Source organism: Pocillopora verrucosa, chromosome 11 (assembly GCF_036669915.1).
Source record: "Pocillopora verrucosa isolate sample1 chromosome 11, ASM3666991v2, whole genome shotgun sequence".
NCBI lineage: Eukaryota > Metazoa > Cnidaria > Anthozoa > Scleractinia > Pocilloporidae > Pocillopora > Pocillopora verrucosa.
Window position 1 is genome coordinate 19,515,480 of NC_089322.1, and position 15,506 is coordinate 19,530,985.

Here is a 15,506-nt window from a genome sequence, read left to right on the forward strand (position 1 = left end):
AAAGGAGAAGGCGCACTCCTAAAAAAGGCTTTTATCATCTGTACTCCAAATTTACCTGGGTAAAAAGATGGTGGGAAGGTCGCGAAACTGAGAGAAGTCTTCCCCTCCCTCCCTCCCCCCATTTTATTTGTGTATCAATATTTTGAGGAATTTCGAAGATCAACAGATCGAGCACGTTGCGTACTCTACAAGGTAAAGGAACCGCTGAAGTCATTTTTAAAAACCATCATCTTTGTTTGTTGTCATTCAAACCTTTCTTTAGCAAAATAATCTTTTTCTTTACAAAATAGACTTATATGCCTCCCAACTGCCTTATATGCCTTTCACAACTATGAAAACGACACGTAATGATATTTAACATTTATATCTTAAAAACTGTCTTACATTTGATATATAAGAATATTTGAATGGTAGAGTTGTGCTTTAATCTTCAATCTTCAATCCATAGGTACGAAATCGTTAAAAAACCTCTATAAACTTATCAATAAATAAATTATCTTCGATAGGTTTCACAGAGCATTTTAAAATGTAGTCAATTTCAAAAAGTATTCCTACTTGAAAGTCACGCTAGATATTTCAGTTTCTCATTTCGTTTCAGGCCTTAATTCTAAAATCATTCATCTTCATATTCATTTCCCAAAGTAGTAGTTTGTTGGCAAAAAAGGCATCTTTACAACTTGAGCGTCAATCCTCTTCTTGTACACCTCTAAATGTAATGCTGTCCCTGGTTTGGATAACGCTGTTGGTACGTAAGCCATTGCAATATTCTGCTTCAGGCACGGTGATGGACAACCGCTTGTCACGTGACCTAAAAAGTAATAATTAAAAAAAAAGGAATATTCAAGGGCAACACAAAGAATTTGGTTCTGATTGGTTGATGATAAAAATAAAAATAAAAACGGGAACAACAACAATTTCATCAAAGCGAGCAAAAAAACCTATAACAAGCCTAGGATTCTAACATGTGTGCCACTTTTTAATAATAATAATAATGATAATGGTAGCTCAAAAATATGAAGGGAGATCTGATTTCCTCGACTACATCATCACCTGTAACTTTTATGGCGGAAGGATGCTTTAAAGAGAGGAAAGCTCTAGAGAATACAGTGTGGTTAATGGAATAGATCTCGACGATCGGTTCGGTGATTTTTATCGAGTATACAGCGAGTTAAGGGCCTGAAAGGAACTGACATTGTTTACAATTTGCATCTTTCTCGTTTCTCTCCCCTCCCTTCCCCCCCCCCCCCCCCATCCTTTTCCTCCTCCTTCTTCCTGAAATTCAAAACCTGATCCTGACACAATCTATTTTAATCTCCTTAACCCCTTGGCCCTTAAGAGTGACCAGCATTTAACTTCTCCTTTGCTACTGAATCATTCATTAAGATCATGAGAATAAAGAAAATGATCGCTAACCCAAGAACCTTTGATTATTACACGAATTCTCCTTTTCAATAACAAACGACAAGTATAGATAGGTGTATGGAGAATATAGATACTAATGTCAGTGTGTAAAGGGTTAAGATTTACCCAACCGGATTACCAAAATTGATATAACGTTTTTATGCCTAAGAAAAGATGTAATATCGTGTGTTTATAAACTGGATTCAAAATGGACGCAGTTTTTTTACATGTCACCTACCTACTTTGTTACCATCAGCATCTAAAATATTTGCCCCCGCTAAAAAAAAAAAGAAAAGATAAAAAAATATCATTTGGTTGTTTTTAAGCTCGTGACAAGACGAATAACAATTTTTCCTTACCTCAAGACATAACTTAAAATATTCCATCTTTCCTATTCTACTTAATCTTTCCTAGGTAATTTAGTGTTAACAACTAGGTTAAAAACGTAAATTGGCCACCGTAAAGAGTAAAAAAGCAGGCGTTTCAAGCGTTAGCCCTTCGTCAGAGCAATTGGTCTGAAACACTAAATTACCAGCTACACTCGCCCACCGACGCAGCACCACAGTTTCTTTAGAAACTTACCTCCTTTATTCATTAATCTCTCCTACGTTGCTAATTCTGGCAGGATGCGTAAAACAAAGGACACAAGAAAGGGCCTAAGTCACCACAGAGTTCTCTACGCTCTGTGTCATCGCATCAAAGCGCGGAATCCGAAAGTCTGAAAGTCTGAGGTTCGATTTTTCATGGGAACTCAGGTCTCGTCCATTATTTCACGCTCGTGACAAGACAAAACGACATATTTCTTTCGTACTTCCCAGTATTTAGAAATTACATCCAAAATTTCGTATCATTCAGAAAGAAGAGACGCAAAATTTTCTAACTAAAATTTTACCTCTCGCAGGAGGGCCTTTCGACACAAGCCCTACTCTCTTCCTCTTGGTCTTCTCTTTAATCTGTCTGAGGATTATTTCCGCTCCTGGAAAGTCTGCTTGGGCACGTCGTCTTTTCCCTTGAAAAATTTAAAAGCATTATATTCACACATAACCTTTTTCACACCATCAAGGAATATACATCTTAATGCTGTCAAATATTATATTTAGCGTGTGCCCGTAGCCCGTGTGGCTACAACTTTATCAACAGCATATATGAGCGCTTTCCGATTGGGTAATTGGGATTTACCTATTTGGTGAGGATCAATCATAGAGTAAAAGTCGCCACTCTTTAGGATGTGAACGCGCTAGTTACGTATGAAATTATGCGCAACAAGGATAAAAAAACGACACAATTACCCGGCCAGATCGTGGACTCAGACCATTTTTTCAAATGAAACTAACTCACCAATTGTCCACACAAGAACAGCTTCAACAGGCGTGGTGTTTTCATCAATGTCGTTTCCATAGAGACAAAGCCCAGCTTCTAGTCTCAGACTGTCCCTCGGCCCCAGGCCTGCTGGCTTAACATCTGCCTCTTTGCTTTCTAATAATGCTTTCGTCAAATCAACAGCTCTCTCCTTGTCCACTGACAGCTGCGCATAGCGGAAAAATCATTCAAAATTAATAATTGTATTTTTCTATCTGTGATGACTATGGCTTTGTCCGTTTTACGCAGGATAGATCGAAAATACGCAAAAAAGTAACCTGTTTTAGGCACTCCGTCATCGGTGACGAGTGAGGGAGCGGGTAGGCGATAAACGGAAGACGAGATTGTTAGGAACGGGTTTATAATTGGGACAGGAGTCGCGTTACCTCAAACCCATCCTCTCCCGTGTAGCCACAACGCGTAACTCGTACATCTTTGATCCCAAACGCTTCCACTACGCCACCGTGCATGAAAAACATTTTACTAAGATCACTTTGCACACCACTTTGAAGAACTTTGGCAGCTTGAGGTCCTGAAATATATGTACATCCACACTTCATTAATATATAGAATATTTACATTGACTCTCCTAATTTGATGAAAACTACTTTTTTGACCATCTCAAACTGAAATATGAGACCCCATCCACGTTATTGCGATTTTGTCGGAAAACGCTTATTTATTCTGCATTTTTTGCCTATAATTTATCGTTAAACGCTTACAACCGTTGATAAAAAAATGAATCTTTTCAATAGAAAAAGATTTCAAGAGAGGAGTGTTTTGAAAACGCATCGCTCTTAAAATGCTCCGTTTCTTGTGTGGAAAAGTGAAAACATACACTCTTAGAGACGATGACGAAAAATGCGTTACATACTGTCAGTTCCATCTGCGTTTTCGGGTATTCTAGTGTGGACGATAGACGAAAACGCATAAACATGTATGTGATTTTGGATCAATCTGAGTATTTGACCAACTGCGCACCTACGCCTTCCATAAGCCAACAACAGTCAACCGATAACAAATAAGAGTTAATGTTGGATTAGGGGAGGGGTAGGTGCGCAGTTACTGAGATACTGAGACTGATGAGTGATTTTTAATGCAAACACAGCAGTGTGGATAGCTGAGAGCAAACCGAAAACGCTACTGTTCATGGAGATATTTTGTTTCCTTTTTTTAGACGAAAGCGAACACTCAATAAAACGCATCGGCGTGTGTGTGTTTTGTTTTGTTTTTTTTTAATGTTCACATAAATAAATTGCAATTTTAAACTGTATACAAACGTCTCTACCTTGTAATGCAACAAGTGCTTTGTCCTCAAGAATTTCAAGCGCAACATCCAAATCATTGCTCACTGCCTTCAGTCTATCCTGTTCAAAAGAATGGTACGCTAGACTGATTAGTAACTACATACTTAAGGTGTACAATGCCCTAGTCGTGTAACTTGAGAGAGGATTATGGTCTTTCAGTAATTAATTCATCAATCAAGTAAGCACCTAATTAACAAAGTAAAAAGCCTTTATACAGGCCCAAGTGGCCCATAGGGCCGGTGCTTAACTTCAGTTTCCTTAGCATGAAGCGGCTAGGAGTATTGCTACTCCCCCCTGGATGGGATGCTAGTCCATCACAGGGTTACCTGCAGCATATTTGCTGATACCCATTTGTACACCTGGGTGAAGAAAAGCACTGTGAGAGTAAAGTGTCTTGCCCAAGAACACAACACAATGACCCCGGACAGGGCTCAAACCTGGACCACTCAATCCAGAGTCAAGTGCACCAGCCATGAGGCCACCATGCCTCCACAATTAAAAAAGTGTCCAAGTTCAATATGTCTTCACTCAAGTAAAGAATGACATAAAGACCTTCAGGTAAACCAGGGATTTTTTTTCTGTATTTTTTCCATACACAGCTGCCAATGGTGTAATAAGCAGGTGTGCTGTAATGCATATCCCAAACACAAGAGCTTACTTACAGGCTAAACAGATGGTGGTCAGAGGTCCTAACTCTTAAACCCTTTAACACCCAAGATCTTAGTAGTAATTCTCCTTACTGTCTGCCATACAGTTCTTGTGATGTTAGTTTGGAGAATTTGGTAGTGGATCAACTTATAATCCCCTAAATTTAAATTTTTCTCTACTCTCATCACTTGTCTTCTTGATATTGTATTGATTATGTAAAGAGAAATTATGTCTTGGTCACTCATGAGAGTTTAAGGATTAAATCCTAAAAGTGATCACATGAAACTTCTCTATATCACATCCATAAATTATACAGCAAACAGGGAATGAGAATACTCAAACTTATCAGGTGGTGGTTTTTATCTTGATCTAAAACCAAATTCTTGTAACTAAGTTACCAGGAAATGTGCAGCAGCTAAAGGCAAGAATTAACGATTAGGTCTTAGGAGTTTAAGGGTTAAAGGCAGTGGTAGACCGCTGGTAACTAGCTGGGTAAAACTCCTGGGATAAACATTGTGAAACAATAAAATGATGCAAAAAGGATAAGAAAGATGGTCAATTTTTGAGCTAAGTAAAGAAATAGTCTTGTCACAAGGTTGGGACAAAGTGAAAAAAAACAGAGTCCCTGTGAGGAATCAAACCTTAGACCTTTGGATTCTGTGCTCCAATATCCTACCAATGAGCCACAGACACTCCATGGTGAGTAAGGCCATTATGGAGTTCATAATGGCCTTGCTCTTGATGCACATTCTCCACACTGTTTTCTATACATTTCCTAAGGTGCTGACAAGGAGAATTTGTTTAACAATCAAGAGCTTCTTTCATTGGTGATCATTTCCTTTATTCTCATCACCTTACTTATTTGATTCAGGGGTGTTATTGTAAAGAGAAATTAGATGCTGGTCCCTCTTAGGGGACAAGATGTGACTGTGGCCATTACTTCTATGGGAATGTTGTTTTACTACATGTAAATCACAAGTTCCATAGTTACCTGAAGATGCTCCAAAACTTTATCTGCACACCCTGCATTGGACACTACATACAAATGTTCAGGTGTTTTGTTTATGATCAAGTCATCAATAATCCCACCATCTTCTGTGGTAAACAGAGAAAGAGTCCCTGTGTAATCTGCAAGTCCTGCAATATCTGCAACTACCAGGCTTTCCAAAAATTTAATTCTGTCACTTCCATGCACTTTAAATTGCAACATGTGGGATACATCAAACAGAGAGGCATGTTGCCGAGTGTGTAAATGTGAAGGTAGTACACCATCTTTATATTGCACTGGCATTGACCAACCGCAGAAAGGGACCATCTTTCCACCAAGCTCCAAATGGAAATCATACAAAGGTGTTTTTCTCAAATTCTCCTGAAAAAAAAAAAAGCAGGTAGGATAAGATAAGTGCTGCTTCAAACAAAAAAAAGTCTACAAAAGAAGTATGCAACTACTTAATATGCATTGCCATATGCTTCTTTCCTCTCTCTAACCTTTCCCAGTTCCCCCCACCCTCCCCTTTAGCTTAAGGAATGGGGGGGGGGGGGTCTTAATGGAACTTGGGGTAGGCAGGTGTTGCACTAAGACATTTAAAATATGACCCTGTCTATGACAAAATCCATTCACTTAGCAATCTTTTTTAGAACAAAAAGTATGCAAAGTGTAGAATATGAACCTCACAGAGCAACTTCTGAGTACATCCAGACAATATTTCATGGGTTAACTGCCATGGGACAGTTGTATTAACTGCCATAACCCCGACAGTCCCCTTCCATATCCTTCCCCCTCTCCCCCCCCCCCCCCCTCCGCCGCTTGAATGCTGATAAAGTGAGAATTTCCATTGCGATGTCCTTGAAATTTCCAAAAATAAAATTGAAATGCTTTTTACAAAAAACATTAAGTGTAGCTCTCTTAGGTACAGCAGCTGAGCGCAAAAGATGCGCTTACCTCAGAATCTGTTGCAAACGCCCGAGAACCATGCGAAGTCTTCGTTAGCGCGCTGGACATCGGAAGCCGAGTATTCCTTCTGCAGGCTTTACAAAGAAACCTACTTGTAGATAATCGGAAAATAGCACTCATTTTCCAAGATTCTCAATATGTCTACCAAAATATCCTCAGATCGACGAAGAAAAATAACCTCCTCTCCGTAGGTTGTGAAATAATTATCGACCGCGAAGATGCAGATATTGGTCAGCAGTCTCCCTAAGGAGCAGGCGTTGTAATATGTTTATAGCGTCCGTGCAATGGACGCCATGATGAAATTCATAAGGTAAAGATGAGGTATTAGAAGATTACTTGAGAACGGAAGCAAAATGCTGTATTTGGAGGACTATGTTGAGTGTAAGGTTTTTTAAGCTTATTTTTATGGTAATATTTTGGCCGTAAATGACTGCTGTGAGTCTTTTTATCCCATAAAAACGCGTTTAAAGTCAATCAAGCCTTCGATCGTTTGTAGCGTTGCTTTTGTTATTTAATGTCGAAATCTTTACGAACCAAGTAGCTGGTTTGATTCTAAAAGTGAAATTTTATCCAAGATGCGTGGCTTAAGCAAAAATCTGTGCTAAATTATGTGATCGTCATCGTAACACGATTGTGTTTAAATCTGTAAACAATGAATAATCACGGACATGCGCAGTAGCTTATCAATAGGCAGTACATCGTGGAACGCATATAGGGCTCTAAGGTGTAATCATGACTGCTTTTTATAAATTTAAGACGAGTGAAAAAAAATTTTCATCATTTTCTGTGGAAAAAGTGTTTTATAATTTTCCCTAATTCTGCTTTCAAAAAATATGTGCACCAATAGTCCCCCCAGCACTGACTTACATGTTACAATTTTTGAGTGATCATTTACTTTTCCAGTCTTGAGGAATTCTTTGTTATCATGCTCCTGCATGTGAAGGGCATGGTGAACATGGCCTCAGAAGTTCCTGTATGGCAGCAATTTTTGTCTTTTATACAATATGGTTGCTACGGTAAAATTTTATAATTTAACTGTGAACCCTTTAACTCCCTTGAGTGACCAAGAGAAAATTTCTCCTTACAATATCAATAAAATATCAACCAGATAAGTGATGAGAATAAAGAAAAACATCAATTTGGGAATAATTAGTTGATCCAATACTAAATTCTCTGAACTAACATTATAGGAATTGTATGGTTGACAGTGACGAGAATTACAAATTTGATCTGGGAGTTAAAGGGGTAATTGTTTCCACTTACAGCAAACCTACACCAATGATTATTGATATCATTGGTTTTCAAAAAACATTATTATAAAGAGAGATTTTATCTGTATTGTTTTGACCATGGGTTAAGAAAAAAAATCTGAGTTCCCTTGGAGGAATCAAAGCCTGGACCCTTCAGATTTTGTGTTGCAGTGCATCAGAGCAAGAAATGGAGAGGTCTTGGGTTAGATTCCTTATAGGGCACCCAGATGTTTCTTCTTACCTAAACAGTAACTAACTATAAAAAAATCTCTTTTCTCTGCCTTCATGCTGAAAATTGACCATTTATCTTATTCCAATTTTTTACACACTGTTACGCTGTTATCTAAGGTATGAGATTATCCTAGTGTACTGTAAATGACCTTGTGATGGTTGTCACCATCTGTTGTTATTGCATTTCCATGAAGTTAACATAAAATGTTTGTTAATTTTTAAAGTGATTGAGCAGCTGCCAGTTGAGCTGCGAGACAGATTCACAGACATGAGGGAAATGGATCTACAGGTTCAGAGTGAGTCATGGCTTGGGAAGCACTTTTACATTATTAAACTTTTTAACGTACTCAAATAATGTTTTTATGTTACACTTTAATTGCTTTATTAACTAGATGCTCCACTAGGTTTTTTTGGGAAGTTTCATTGAGTGTTAAAATTGATCCATGATTGTACTGGTTTCACATGTTTTTCTTGCTGATTGGTTCTGATAACTCTTACCATACTTACAATTAGAAGCTTTATCTTAAATAATCACATTGTCTTGGCTTGGATTTTCTTGAGCATTAAGTGGGTTACTTGTTTTAACTTTCTGCTCCCTGTAACCTTGGTTCTGACTAGGCATTGTAAATTATATTGGTTTTTGTTTGACAAAACTTAATCAGTGTGCTCTAACTAAAGTAATGTATTGAGGTTTCAAGCATTAGCCCTTTTTTTTTTTTTTGCTTTGACGAAGGGCTAATGCTTGAAATGTCAGCTTTAAAAGTCTATGGTGGCCAATTTATGTTATCAACTGGTTGATGATACTAAATTACCCTGTTATACTCTCCTTCTGATGCAGCATTTCAGTTTCTTTAGAAACTTACCCCTTTTAAATTACAGGTATTGCTTGATTTGATTAATGCAGACCTGACTGATGTGGCATAATCTCCAACACCTTCCCATGCACAATAATTATTGAATAGTCACTCTCATTGTCACCAATTGATTTTTTAACATTTTTTTCTTATTACAGACAGAATAGATGACATGGACATCAGAGTGAAGCAGTTTTTCATGAACTGCCGAAAAGCAAAGCCAGAATGGAAAGAACAACAGTACAAACAAATCAGAGATGTAAGTTACAATCATTAATAAAGAATTATTTGCATTTAGAAAATTTCAATTTTTTCGTACTCAGAATAGTTTTCCAATGCATGCAAAGTATGGAACTGGATACACACCATGGGAAATGTGTTAATTGGCTTCTAAGAGAAACTCAGGCTATATTTCAGAGTTAAGAGTTGATGTTTCCAAGTTTTGATTCAGGGTTTAAATCCTTATGTTTGTTTTCACTTTTAGATGAAGGATTAGGTGATGCCTGAGGTCAGCTGGAAATGAAATCACATTTTATCTCTGATCTGTAGAATTTCCATGTCATTGAAAGGCACAGTCAAATAGTGATAGTTCCCCTTCTTGGGGTTTTTTGGGAGTTTTTCTTTAAACTTATCTTTGTTTGTTTGTTTGTTTTTTCTTTATCTAAGGAGTATCAGAAGGCTGTTGAGGATGCTGAAGAAAAAGTTAGCATAGCAACACAGACTTATGATCTGGTATGGTAACACAGCTAGATTATTATACTAATTCAATTATTTTCATTGCATAATTTGCTGCTGTTGTTGTTGTTACTGTAGTTTCTTAGCATGGGCATATAGATATTACATTGTAATTTTCATTAGCATGCATACACTGTGTGTAAACAAGCATCAAGTTTAACCTGTGGCTTCCTTTTTATCTTTCCCTAGGTGGACAGACACTTAAGAAAATTAGATCAAGAGTTGTCCAAGTTCAAAATGGAATTAGAAGCAGATAATGCCGGTATTACAGAGGTTTTAGAGCAAAGTAAGTAAAGTTCAGTCCAGTGTAAGGGAACATAAATTTGCTATTTTGAAACAGAGGGGTTTTCAGTATCTAAGTGGAAACATAAGTTAATTAATACTCTGTAGAGGTACATGTAGCCAGCAATGTACATGTACATGTATAAGGCGCACTCGGCTATAAGACGCACCCCCAATTTGGCAACTTCATTATTGCATGTTTTCAAACTGAAAATAGCGCTGAAATACTTGGTTATAAGGCGCACCGTTGTTTGGGGAGTAAAGATCCATCAAGTTTATTGTAAATTCTTTCATAAACTTACAAAAAAGCGAAAAAATAGCGTATTGATTTTAGTTTACCGTTAATTAACAAAAGCAGAATTGTCGCACACATGACCATGTGCACAAACAAAAGCCTTGATTAAACAAGAATTAACGTACCGCTGAGAATGCAGGTCTCAGTGCACAAAAAAGGCTGGACGAAGAGGGTATTTATCTCTTCACTTGTCTATTTTCGTTTCGTTTTATGACATATCAAATTACTAAGCACGCGCTCTTGAGCACGTATCATATCTGCAAATTTGACTTCGCTGTCTTTTCAGAACCACCATATTTTTAAAAGTCAATGACCAACACTGTATGTCCTTTTATTTGCTTGAAATCGTACCAGTAACTGTGATTAAAAAAAAATTGTTTCGGGAAAATATTCCCCTATAAGACGCACCCAAACTTTGGCGGTAATTTTTAGTAGAAATTAGGAATTTCTTGAAAAAACGGTGTGCCTTATAACCGAATAACTACGGTAGCTTAATTTTGGATACATTTTTTTTCTATAGGATCTCTGAGACTAGATGAACCTATTAATCCACCCTCTCCTGCAAGGAGTAACCACATACATGGATCATTGCAATTAACTGGGCATAGTAAGTTTATCAAATGAACCATACAACTCTGTATATGCAATCCCATAGAAAACTTAAATGAAAGCTGAGGTGCAGAGAGCTGGACCAGTCAACATGAGTTGGAATTTGTCAGACAAACTGTGATGGATCAGAGTCCTATCCCAGAGAAGTAGCTCCATACACATGGTTGCCTCATGCAACAGAAACAGGGGTTAGTTATGAACAGCAGCTATGCTTGTCAATTCTCAGACTTAAATCCTTTCTTGTACTTTTCCATTGCAGAAAGGAAAGCTCCCGACAGTCTCTCTACTGATTTGGTCAATGGCGATCACTTGTCCATCCCAGGGATGCATGACTATGCCTATGGTTCCCTTGGAACCTACAATCAGATGTCGCCATCACCAAAATCTGTTGCTCCTCAGTCTCCTTCATCTGCTCCAAGATCTTACACCTTAGGTGAGCAAACCCAGCTTACAGCAGTGTAAGAACCTTTACACCTGAACATTAGTATGTATATTCTCCTTACCCTTCTCTATAAATTTCCTTTGGTACTGTCTTGGAGAATTTGTTTATCAATCAAGATTTTTAGTTTATGATCATTTCCTTTATTCTCGCGACCTTACTGTGTGATTTAGAGGTGCTATTGTGGGGAGAAATTAGATGCTAATCACTCTCAGAGATCAAAGGGTTAACCTTTTCATCCCTGAGATCTAGATATGAATTTTCTGCCACACATTTCTTACAATTTTAAGACAGATAATTTTTTGTTGAATTAAACAGTGTCCTCTCCTTAGTATATTTCTTTTCGCCACCTTTCTGCTGAAAAATCTATTGATATGGAAATTCCATTGTAATCCCACCTGGAAGTGAGAGGATTAATCCTTCAACTCCCAGAAGTGATTGACATACAAATTCTCCCCAAAATATCCATACATTATCCATCAAACAGGTAATGAGAATACTCACACTTATCAGAAAGAAGTTTTTATCTTGATCTAACACCAAATTCTCCTAACTAATTTACAAGGAAATGTGTGGCAGCTGGAGATGAGAATTAACAATCAGATCAGAGAGTTAAACGACGTGTATATCATAAACTGAATTACACACGCATTTTGATTGGCTCTCTCTAATGATCTATGGGAGAACAGAGACATTGATGACGTCTTTATTATGGAAAACATGTAGATTTTATTTTGCCATGCGTCTGTTCAGGAATATATCACATATGACGCCAAAAGGTGATAAGAACACCAGTGACACACCCGGCCACTCCCACATTTTTGTTCTCACCACATTTTGTTGAGGTTTAAGCGTAAACAAGGCTGGAAAACTTCATGAAAGCACACTGTATTTATTTATACCTATATTTTTTTCCTTTCTTCAGGTTCAGTCGGAGCAGGATCAGCTGCAGTTGCAGTTGCTGCTGCGCAGGCAGTTACAACGACGTTGCAGATGCAGCCTGGTAGAAGAGCTAGTGGAGCCTTGAAACCGCCTTATGCTGCAGCCTTGGGTGGGTGTACTGATTTCTGGAGTCTGCCGTTTTCCTGAACAGGCACCTTTGCCATTCGTTCAAAATTTCACGTTTTGTCACGAGGAAGCTGACATAATTTTTATAGAAAAGAAATCGGCGAATTTGTCAATGTGTAATGAAAATGTTTCATAGAGCTCATTCGATTCGGAACTCGATGCTTGCTGGATTGTTACTCTATATCCTAGACATACGGCTCTTTATAGTTCTTATTGTTATTTTTTAAAAAACAAAAATTTGTTTTGAAAAATATCATTATTTTCTTTTTTACAGGAAGTTCTTTGAGCACTCTGTCTACCCCACCTAGTGGTTTGAATGGTCTCCCCGCCAGTAGTTCCCTGGGAATGCCGTTTGACCCGGCATCCACTAACGTAAACTCTGTCAGTATACCTGTTACTCCAAGTGACGTACATGCTTCGATCAGTGTGGCGCCAACATCGACAAAACAAAAGAAAAAGTAAGCACTTTGTGGAGTCTCGTGTAACAGTATTTAGGGTCCGCGGGACCCGTTTCTCGAAAGTCCCGGTAATTTAACCCTGAAAACCCTAAGAGTGACCAGCATCTCATTTCTCCCTACAAAATTACCTCTGAAACACACAATTAGGTCATGAGAATGAAGGAAAAGATCACCAACAAAAAAAGCTTTTGATCGGTAAACAAATTCTCCTTGTCAGCACCTTAGGTCGCGTTAGGTTCTGTGAGCACTGTTATAAATTGCACTCCGCTCACTGATTTTATCTTTGTCTTTCGATTGTTAGCATCTGGTTACGAATACACGCGCTTCGCTTCATTTTGGCCTTCGAGAGAAATAAGATATGTCTCACGGCCAAGCAAGAAGGTCGAAGGCTTACCAAACGAACGAAAAAAAACAATTTTTACCTTCATCCAGATTTTAACACTTATTGGTCAATTTTAGGGTTAACTGTAAAAGTATGGAGTTTTATAAATAAGTGATCATTTCCTTCATTCTCATGGCCTTAACTTTTGATTCAAGAGGGATACTGAAAGGAGAAACTAGAAGCAGTCACTCTTAGGGGTGAAAGGGTTAATGCTGGGGAAATCGGGATAAGAACCGGTGTTTTGGGCCACAAGAATCGATAGAACACTCAATCATTACCCTTAGTTGACAACTGAGGTGACTCTTTGATTCTCTCTGTTGTCTTTGACAGAAGTAAAAATTCCACTCAAGTCACAGCAGTGGCTTCGGCGCAGGTCGCTGAACAAGAGGCAGCCGTTGCAGCGGCTGCTGTACCGGACTGGGTGTACGATCCCAATGAACCACGCTACTGCCTCTGTAATCAGGTGGGTAAAAAGGTCTTTTAGTGTCGGAAGTAAACCGGGATTTCTTCGGTTTTTCTTAATGTCGCTTTGTGATTGGTCTAGAAAACTCGTGTCACTTTCTCGACCAATCAGATTCAAACTAAAACTAGTCGTCGCGACGTGATCACTCGCGTTTTCCCGCGCTTCAGGCAATTTGCTTGTTCTAGGATTAATTTTCTCTTTGGTTCCTTGTAATATTTTCACTTTTCCTGATTGGCTGTTGTGATAACTTTAGCTTTGGAAAACAAGTTTTGTCCTACATATTTCTAATTTATGTCTACTTGTAGGTGTCATATGGCGAAATGGTGGGATGTGATAACACTGAAGTGAGTCATTGTTTTAACGTCGTTTTAACTTCAAAACATGTTAATGATCACTATCTGTTACTTAGAAACATTATTTGCTCTTCTTGAATTGCCCCTTTTATTCCTTGCAAGCTTACCAGTCGTTTCGTAACCACGAACGCTTCGTGCTCAGTCGATTCGTACCCTGCTAGAACCCGCATCCGCACCCACTCAGTTTTTTGTTTAGATGTCTTGCTTTCAGGCTGTCAATACCAGCTTGTCTTACAAGGGTTAAAAACAATCGTAAGTTGGTAAGTCGCGGTGTTTGAAGACCGAAAAACTTTTTTGTCAAAGCTCAAAGCAATATGGTAAGTTAACATGAAAAGTGTATTTTGATAAGCTTTGCTTGCGAAAAGTCTTCGGTTTTCTTCTTCCCTGCTTTTGTTTCCTTTGAACTTTCAATCTTCATTCGCATATTTTGCGGTTGTTTCTTATGTTTCCTTTTGGAATTTTTCGCGAGAAACTGGCGCGCGGCCGGCTCATAATTGATCCCCTTGCGTATGCCCTACATTTGACCGTTGTGTTCACAAAAACGAGGTCTGGGACGGGGTTTGTAAGAGATCTTTGTTTCCTGAGACCTTCTGGATTTTGAACGTCACTTAATGTTAGGGTGCCAATCGACCAGCGGGTCGGGTACGGACCGATGCACACTGGGTACGAATAAACCAATAGGTCTGGTACTAACAGACACAGACTGGGTACGAACCGGTTGAAGCAACTCCTGATTGTGCTGTTTATTCACGTTTCAGTGTCCCATTGAGTGGTTTCATTACGGATGTGTTGGATTAACAGACGCTCCAAAAGGAAAATGGTTTTGTCCTCAATGTCAAAATCAAAAGAAACAACAAAGAAGAGGAAATAGACACCAGTAGTATAAATGAATAAATGCAATTATGGAAAAGTCGGCGGCGACGTGAGATAGAATGAATAGTGTTACGTTGCTATTCTCTGTCGCAGTGAGTGGTGTAACGAGGCCATTAGCGTGAAGACATGTTAGGGGCGACTTACAATGCGAAACAGAAAAACGAACAATTAAGGAAGAGGAGATAAATGAAAAAGTAGAGTCATAAAAATACTTTCAGTTGCTTTAAGAATGGTGATATACTTGCGATAGTTTCGGAGGTACCAAAAAGTAAAAAAACAACAAGAACAACAAGAACAAAACAGAACTTGAAGATTTGTCTAACAGCGTACTCAATATTGGTTGTACAAAACGTTTAATTGCATGCATTCTGGCTGAATAGTTCTCAAAGTCTTCATACAGAGACGATAATAAAGAAAGAAAGAAATTTTATACTGAAGTACCTATGATCGTTCCTCCTAGTAAATGTCTTTAGTCGACTTTTCCTTGCCAAGGATAAGTTGGCGATTTTTTGGGGAGGGAGGGGAGGGGAGGGAGAAGTAACTAT

At 38.4% G+C, this 15,506-nt stretch overlaps 2 protein-coding genes across 2 annotated transcripts; one reads left to right on the forward strand and one right to left on the reverse strand.

The window, feature by feature from the left end:
* Positions 1-229: 229 nt before the first annotated feature.
* Positions 230-6,864, reverse strand: LOC131770185 (aminomethyltransferase, mitochondrial). Its single transcript, XM_059085897.2, has 8 exons — positions 6,658-6,864; positions 5,707-6,084; positions 4,049-4,127; positions 3,147-3,292; positions 2,740-2,926; positions 2,294-2,410; positions 1,640-1,678; positions 230-808 (listed from the first exon to the last, which is right to left on the reverse strand). Exons 1-8 carry the CDS (start codon positions 6,787-6,789, stop codon positions 630-632), a joined length of 1,257 nt encoding a protein of 418 aa, XP_058941880.1. The 5' UTR covers positions 6,790-6,864; the 3' UTR covers positions 230-629.
* A 90-nt stretch (positions 6,865-6,954) lies between these two features.
* Positions 6,955-15,391, forward strand: LOC136284305 (inhibitor of growth protein 3-like). Its single transcript, XM_066174386.1, has 12 exons — positions 6,955-7,050; positions 8,375-8,446; positions 9,163-9,263; positions 9,671-9,736; positions 9,929-10,025; positions 10,837-10,923; positions 11,185-11,358; positions 12,290-12,415; positions 12,707-12,890; positions 13,603-13,735; positions 14,041-14,079; positions 14,847-15,391. Exons 1-12 carry the CDS (start codon positions 7,023-7,025, stop codon positions 14,967-14,969), a joined length of 1,230 nt encoding a protein of 409 aa, XP_066030483.1. The 5' UTR covers positions 6,955-7,022; the 3' UTR covers positions 14,970-15,391.
* Positions 15,392-15,506: the final 115 nt, after the last annotated feature.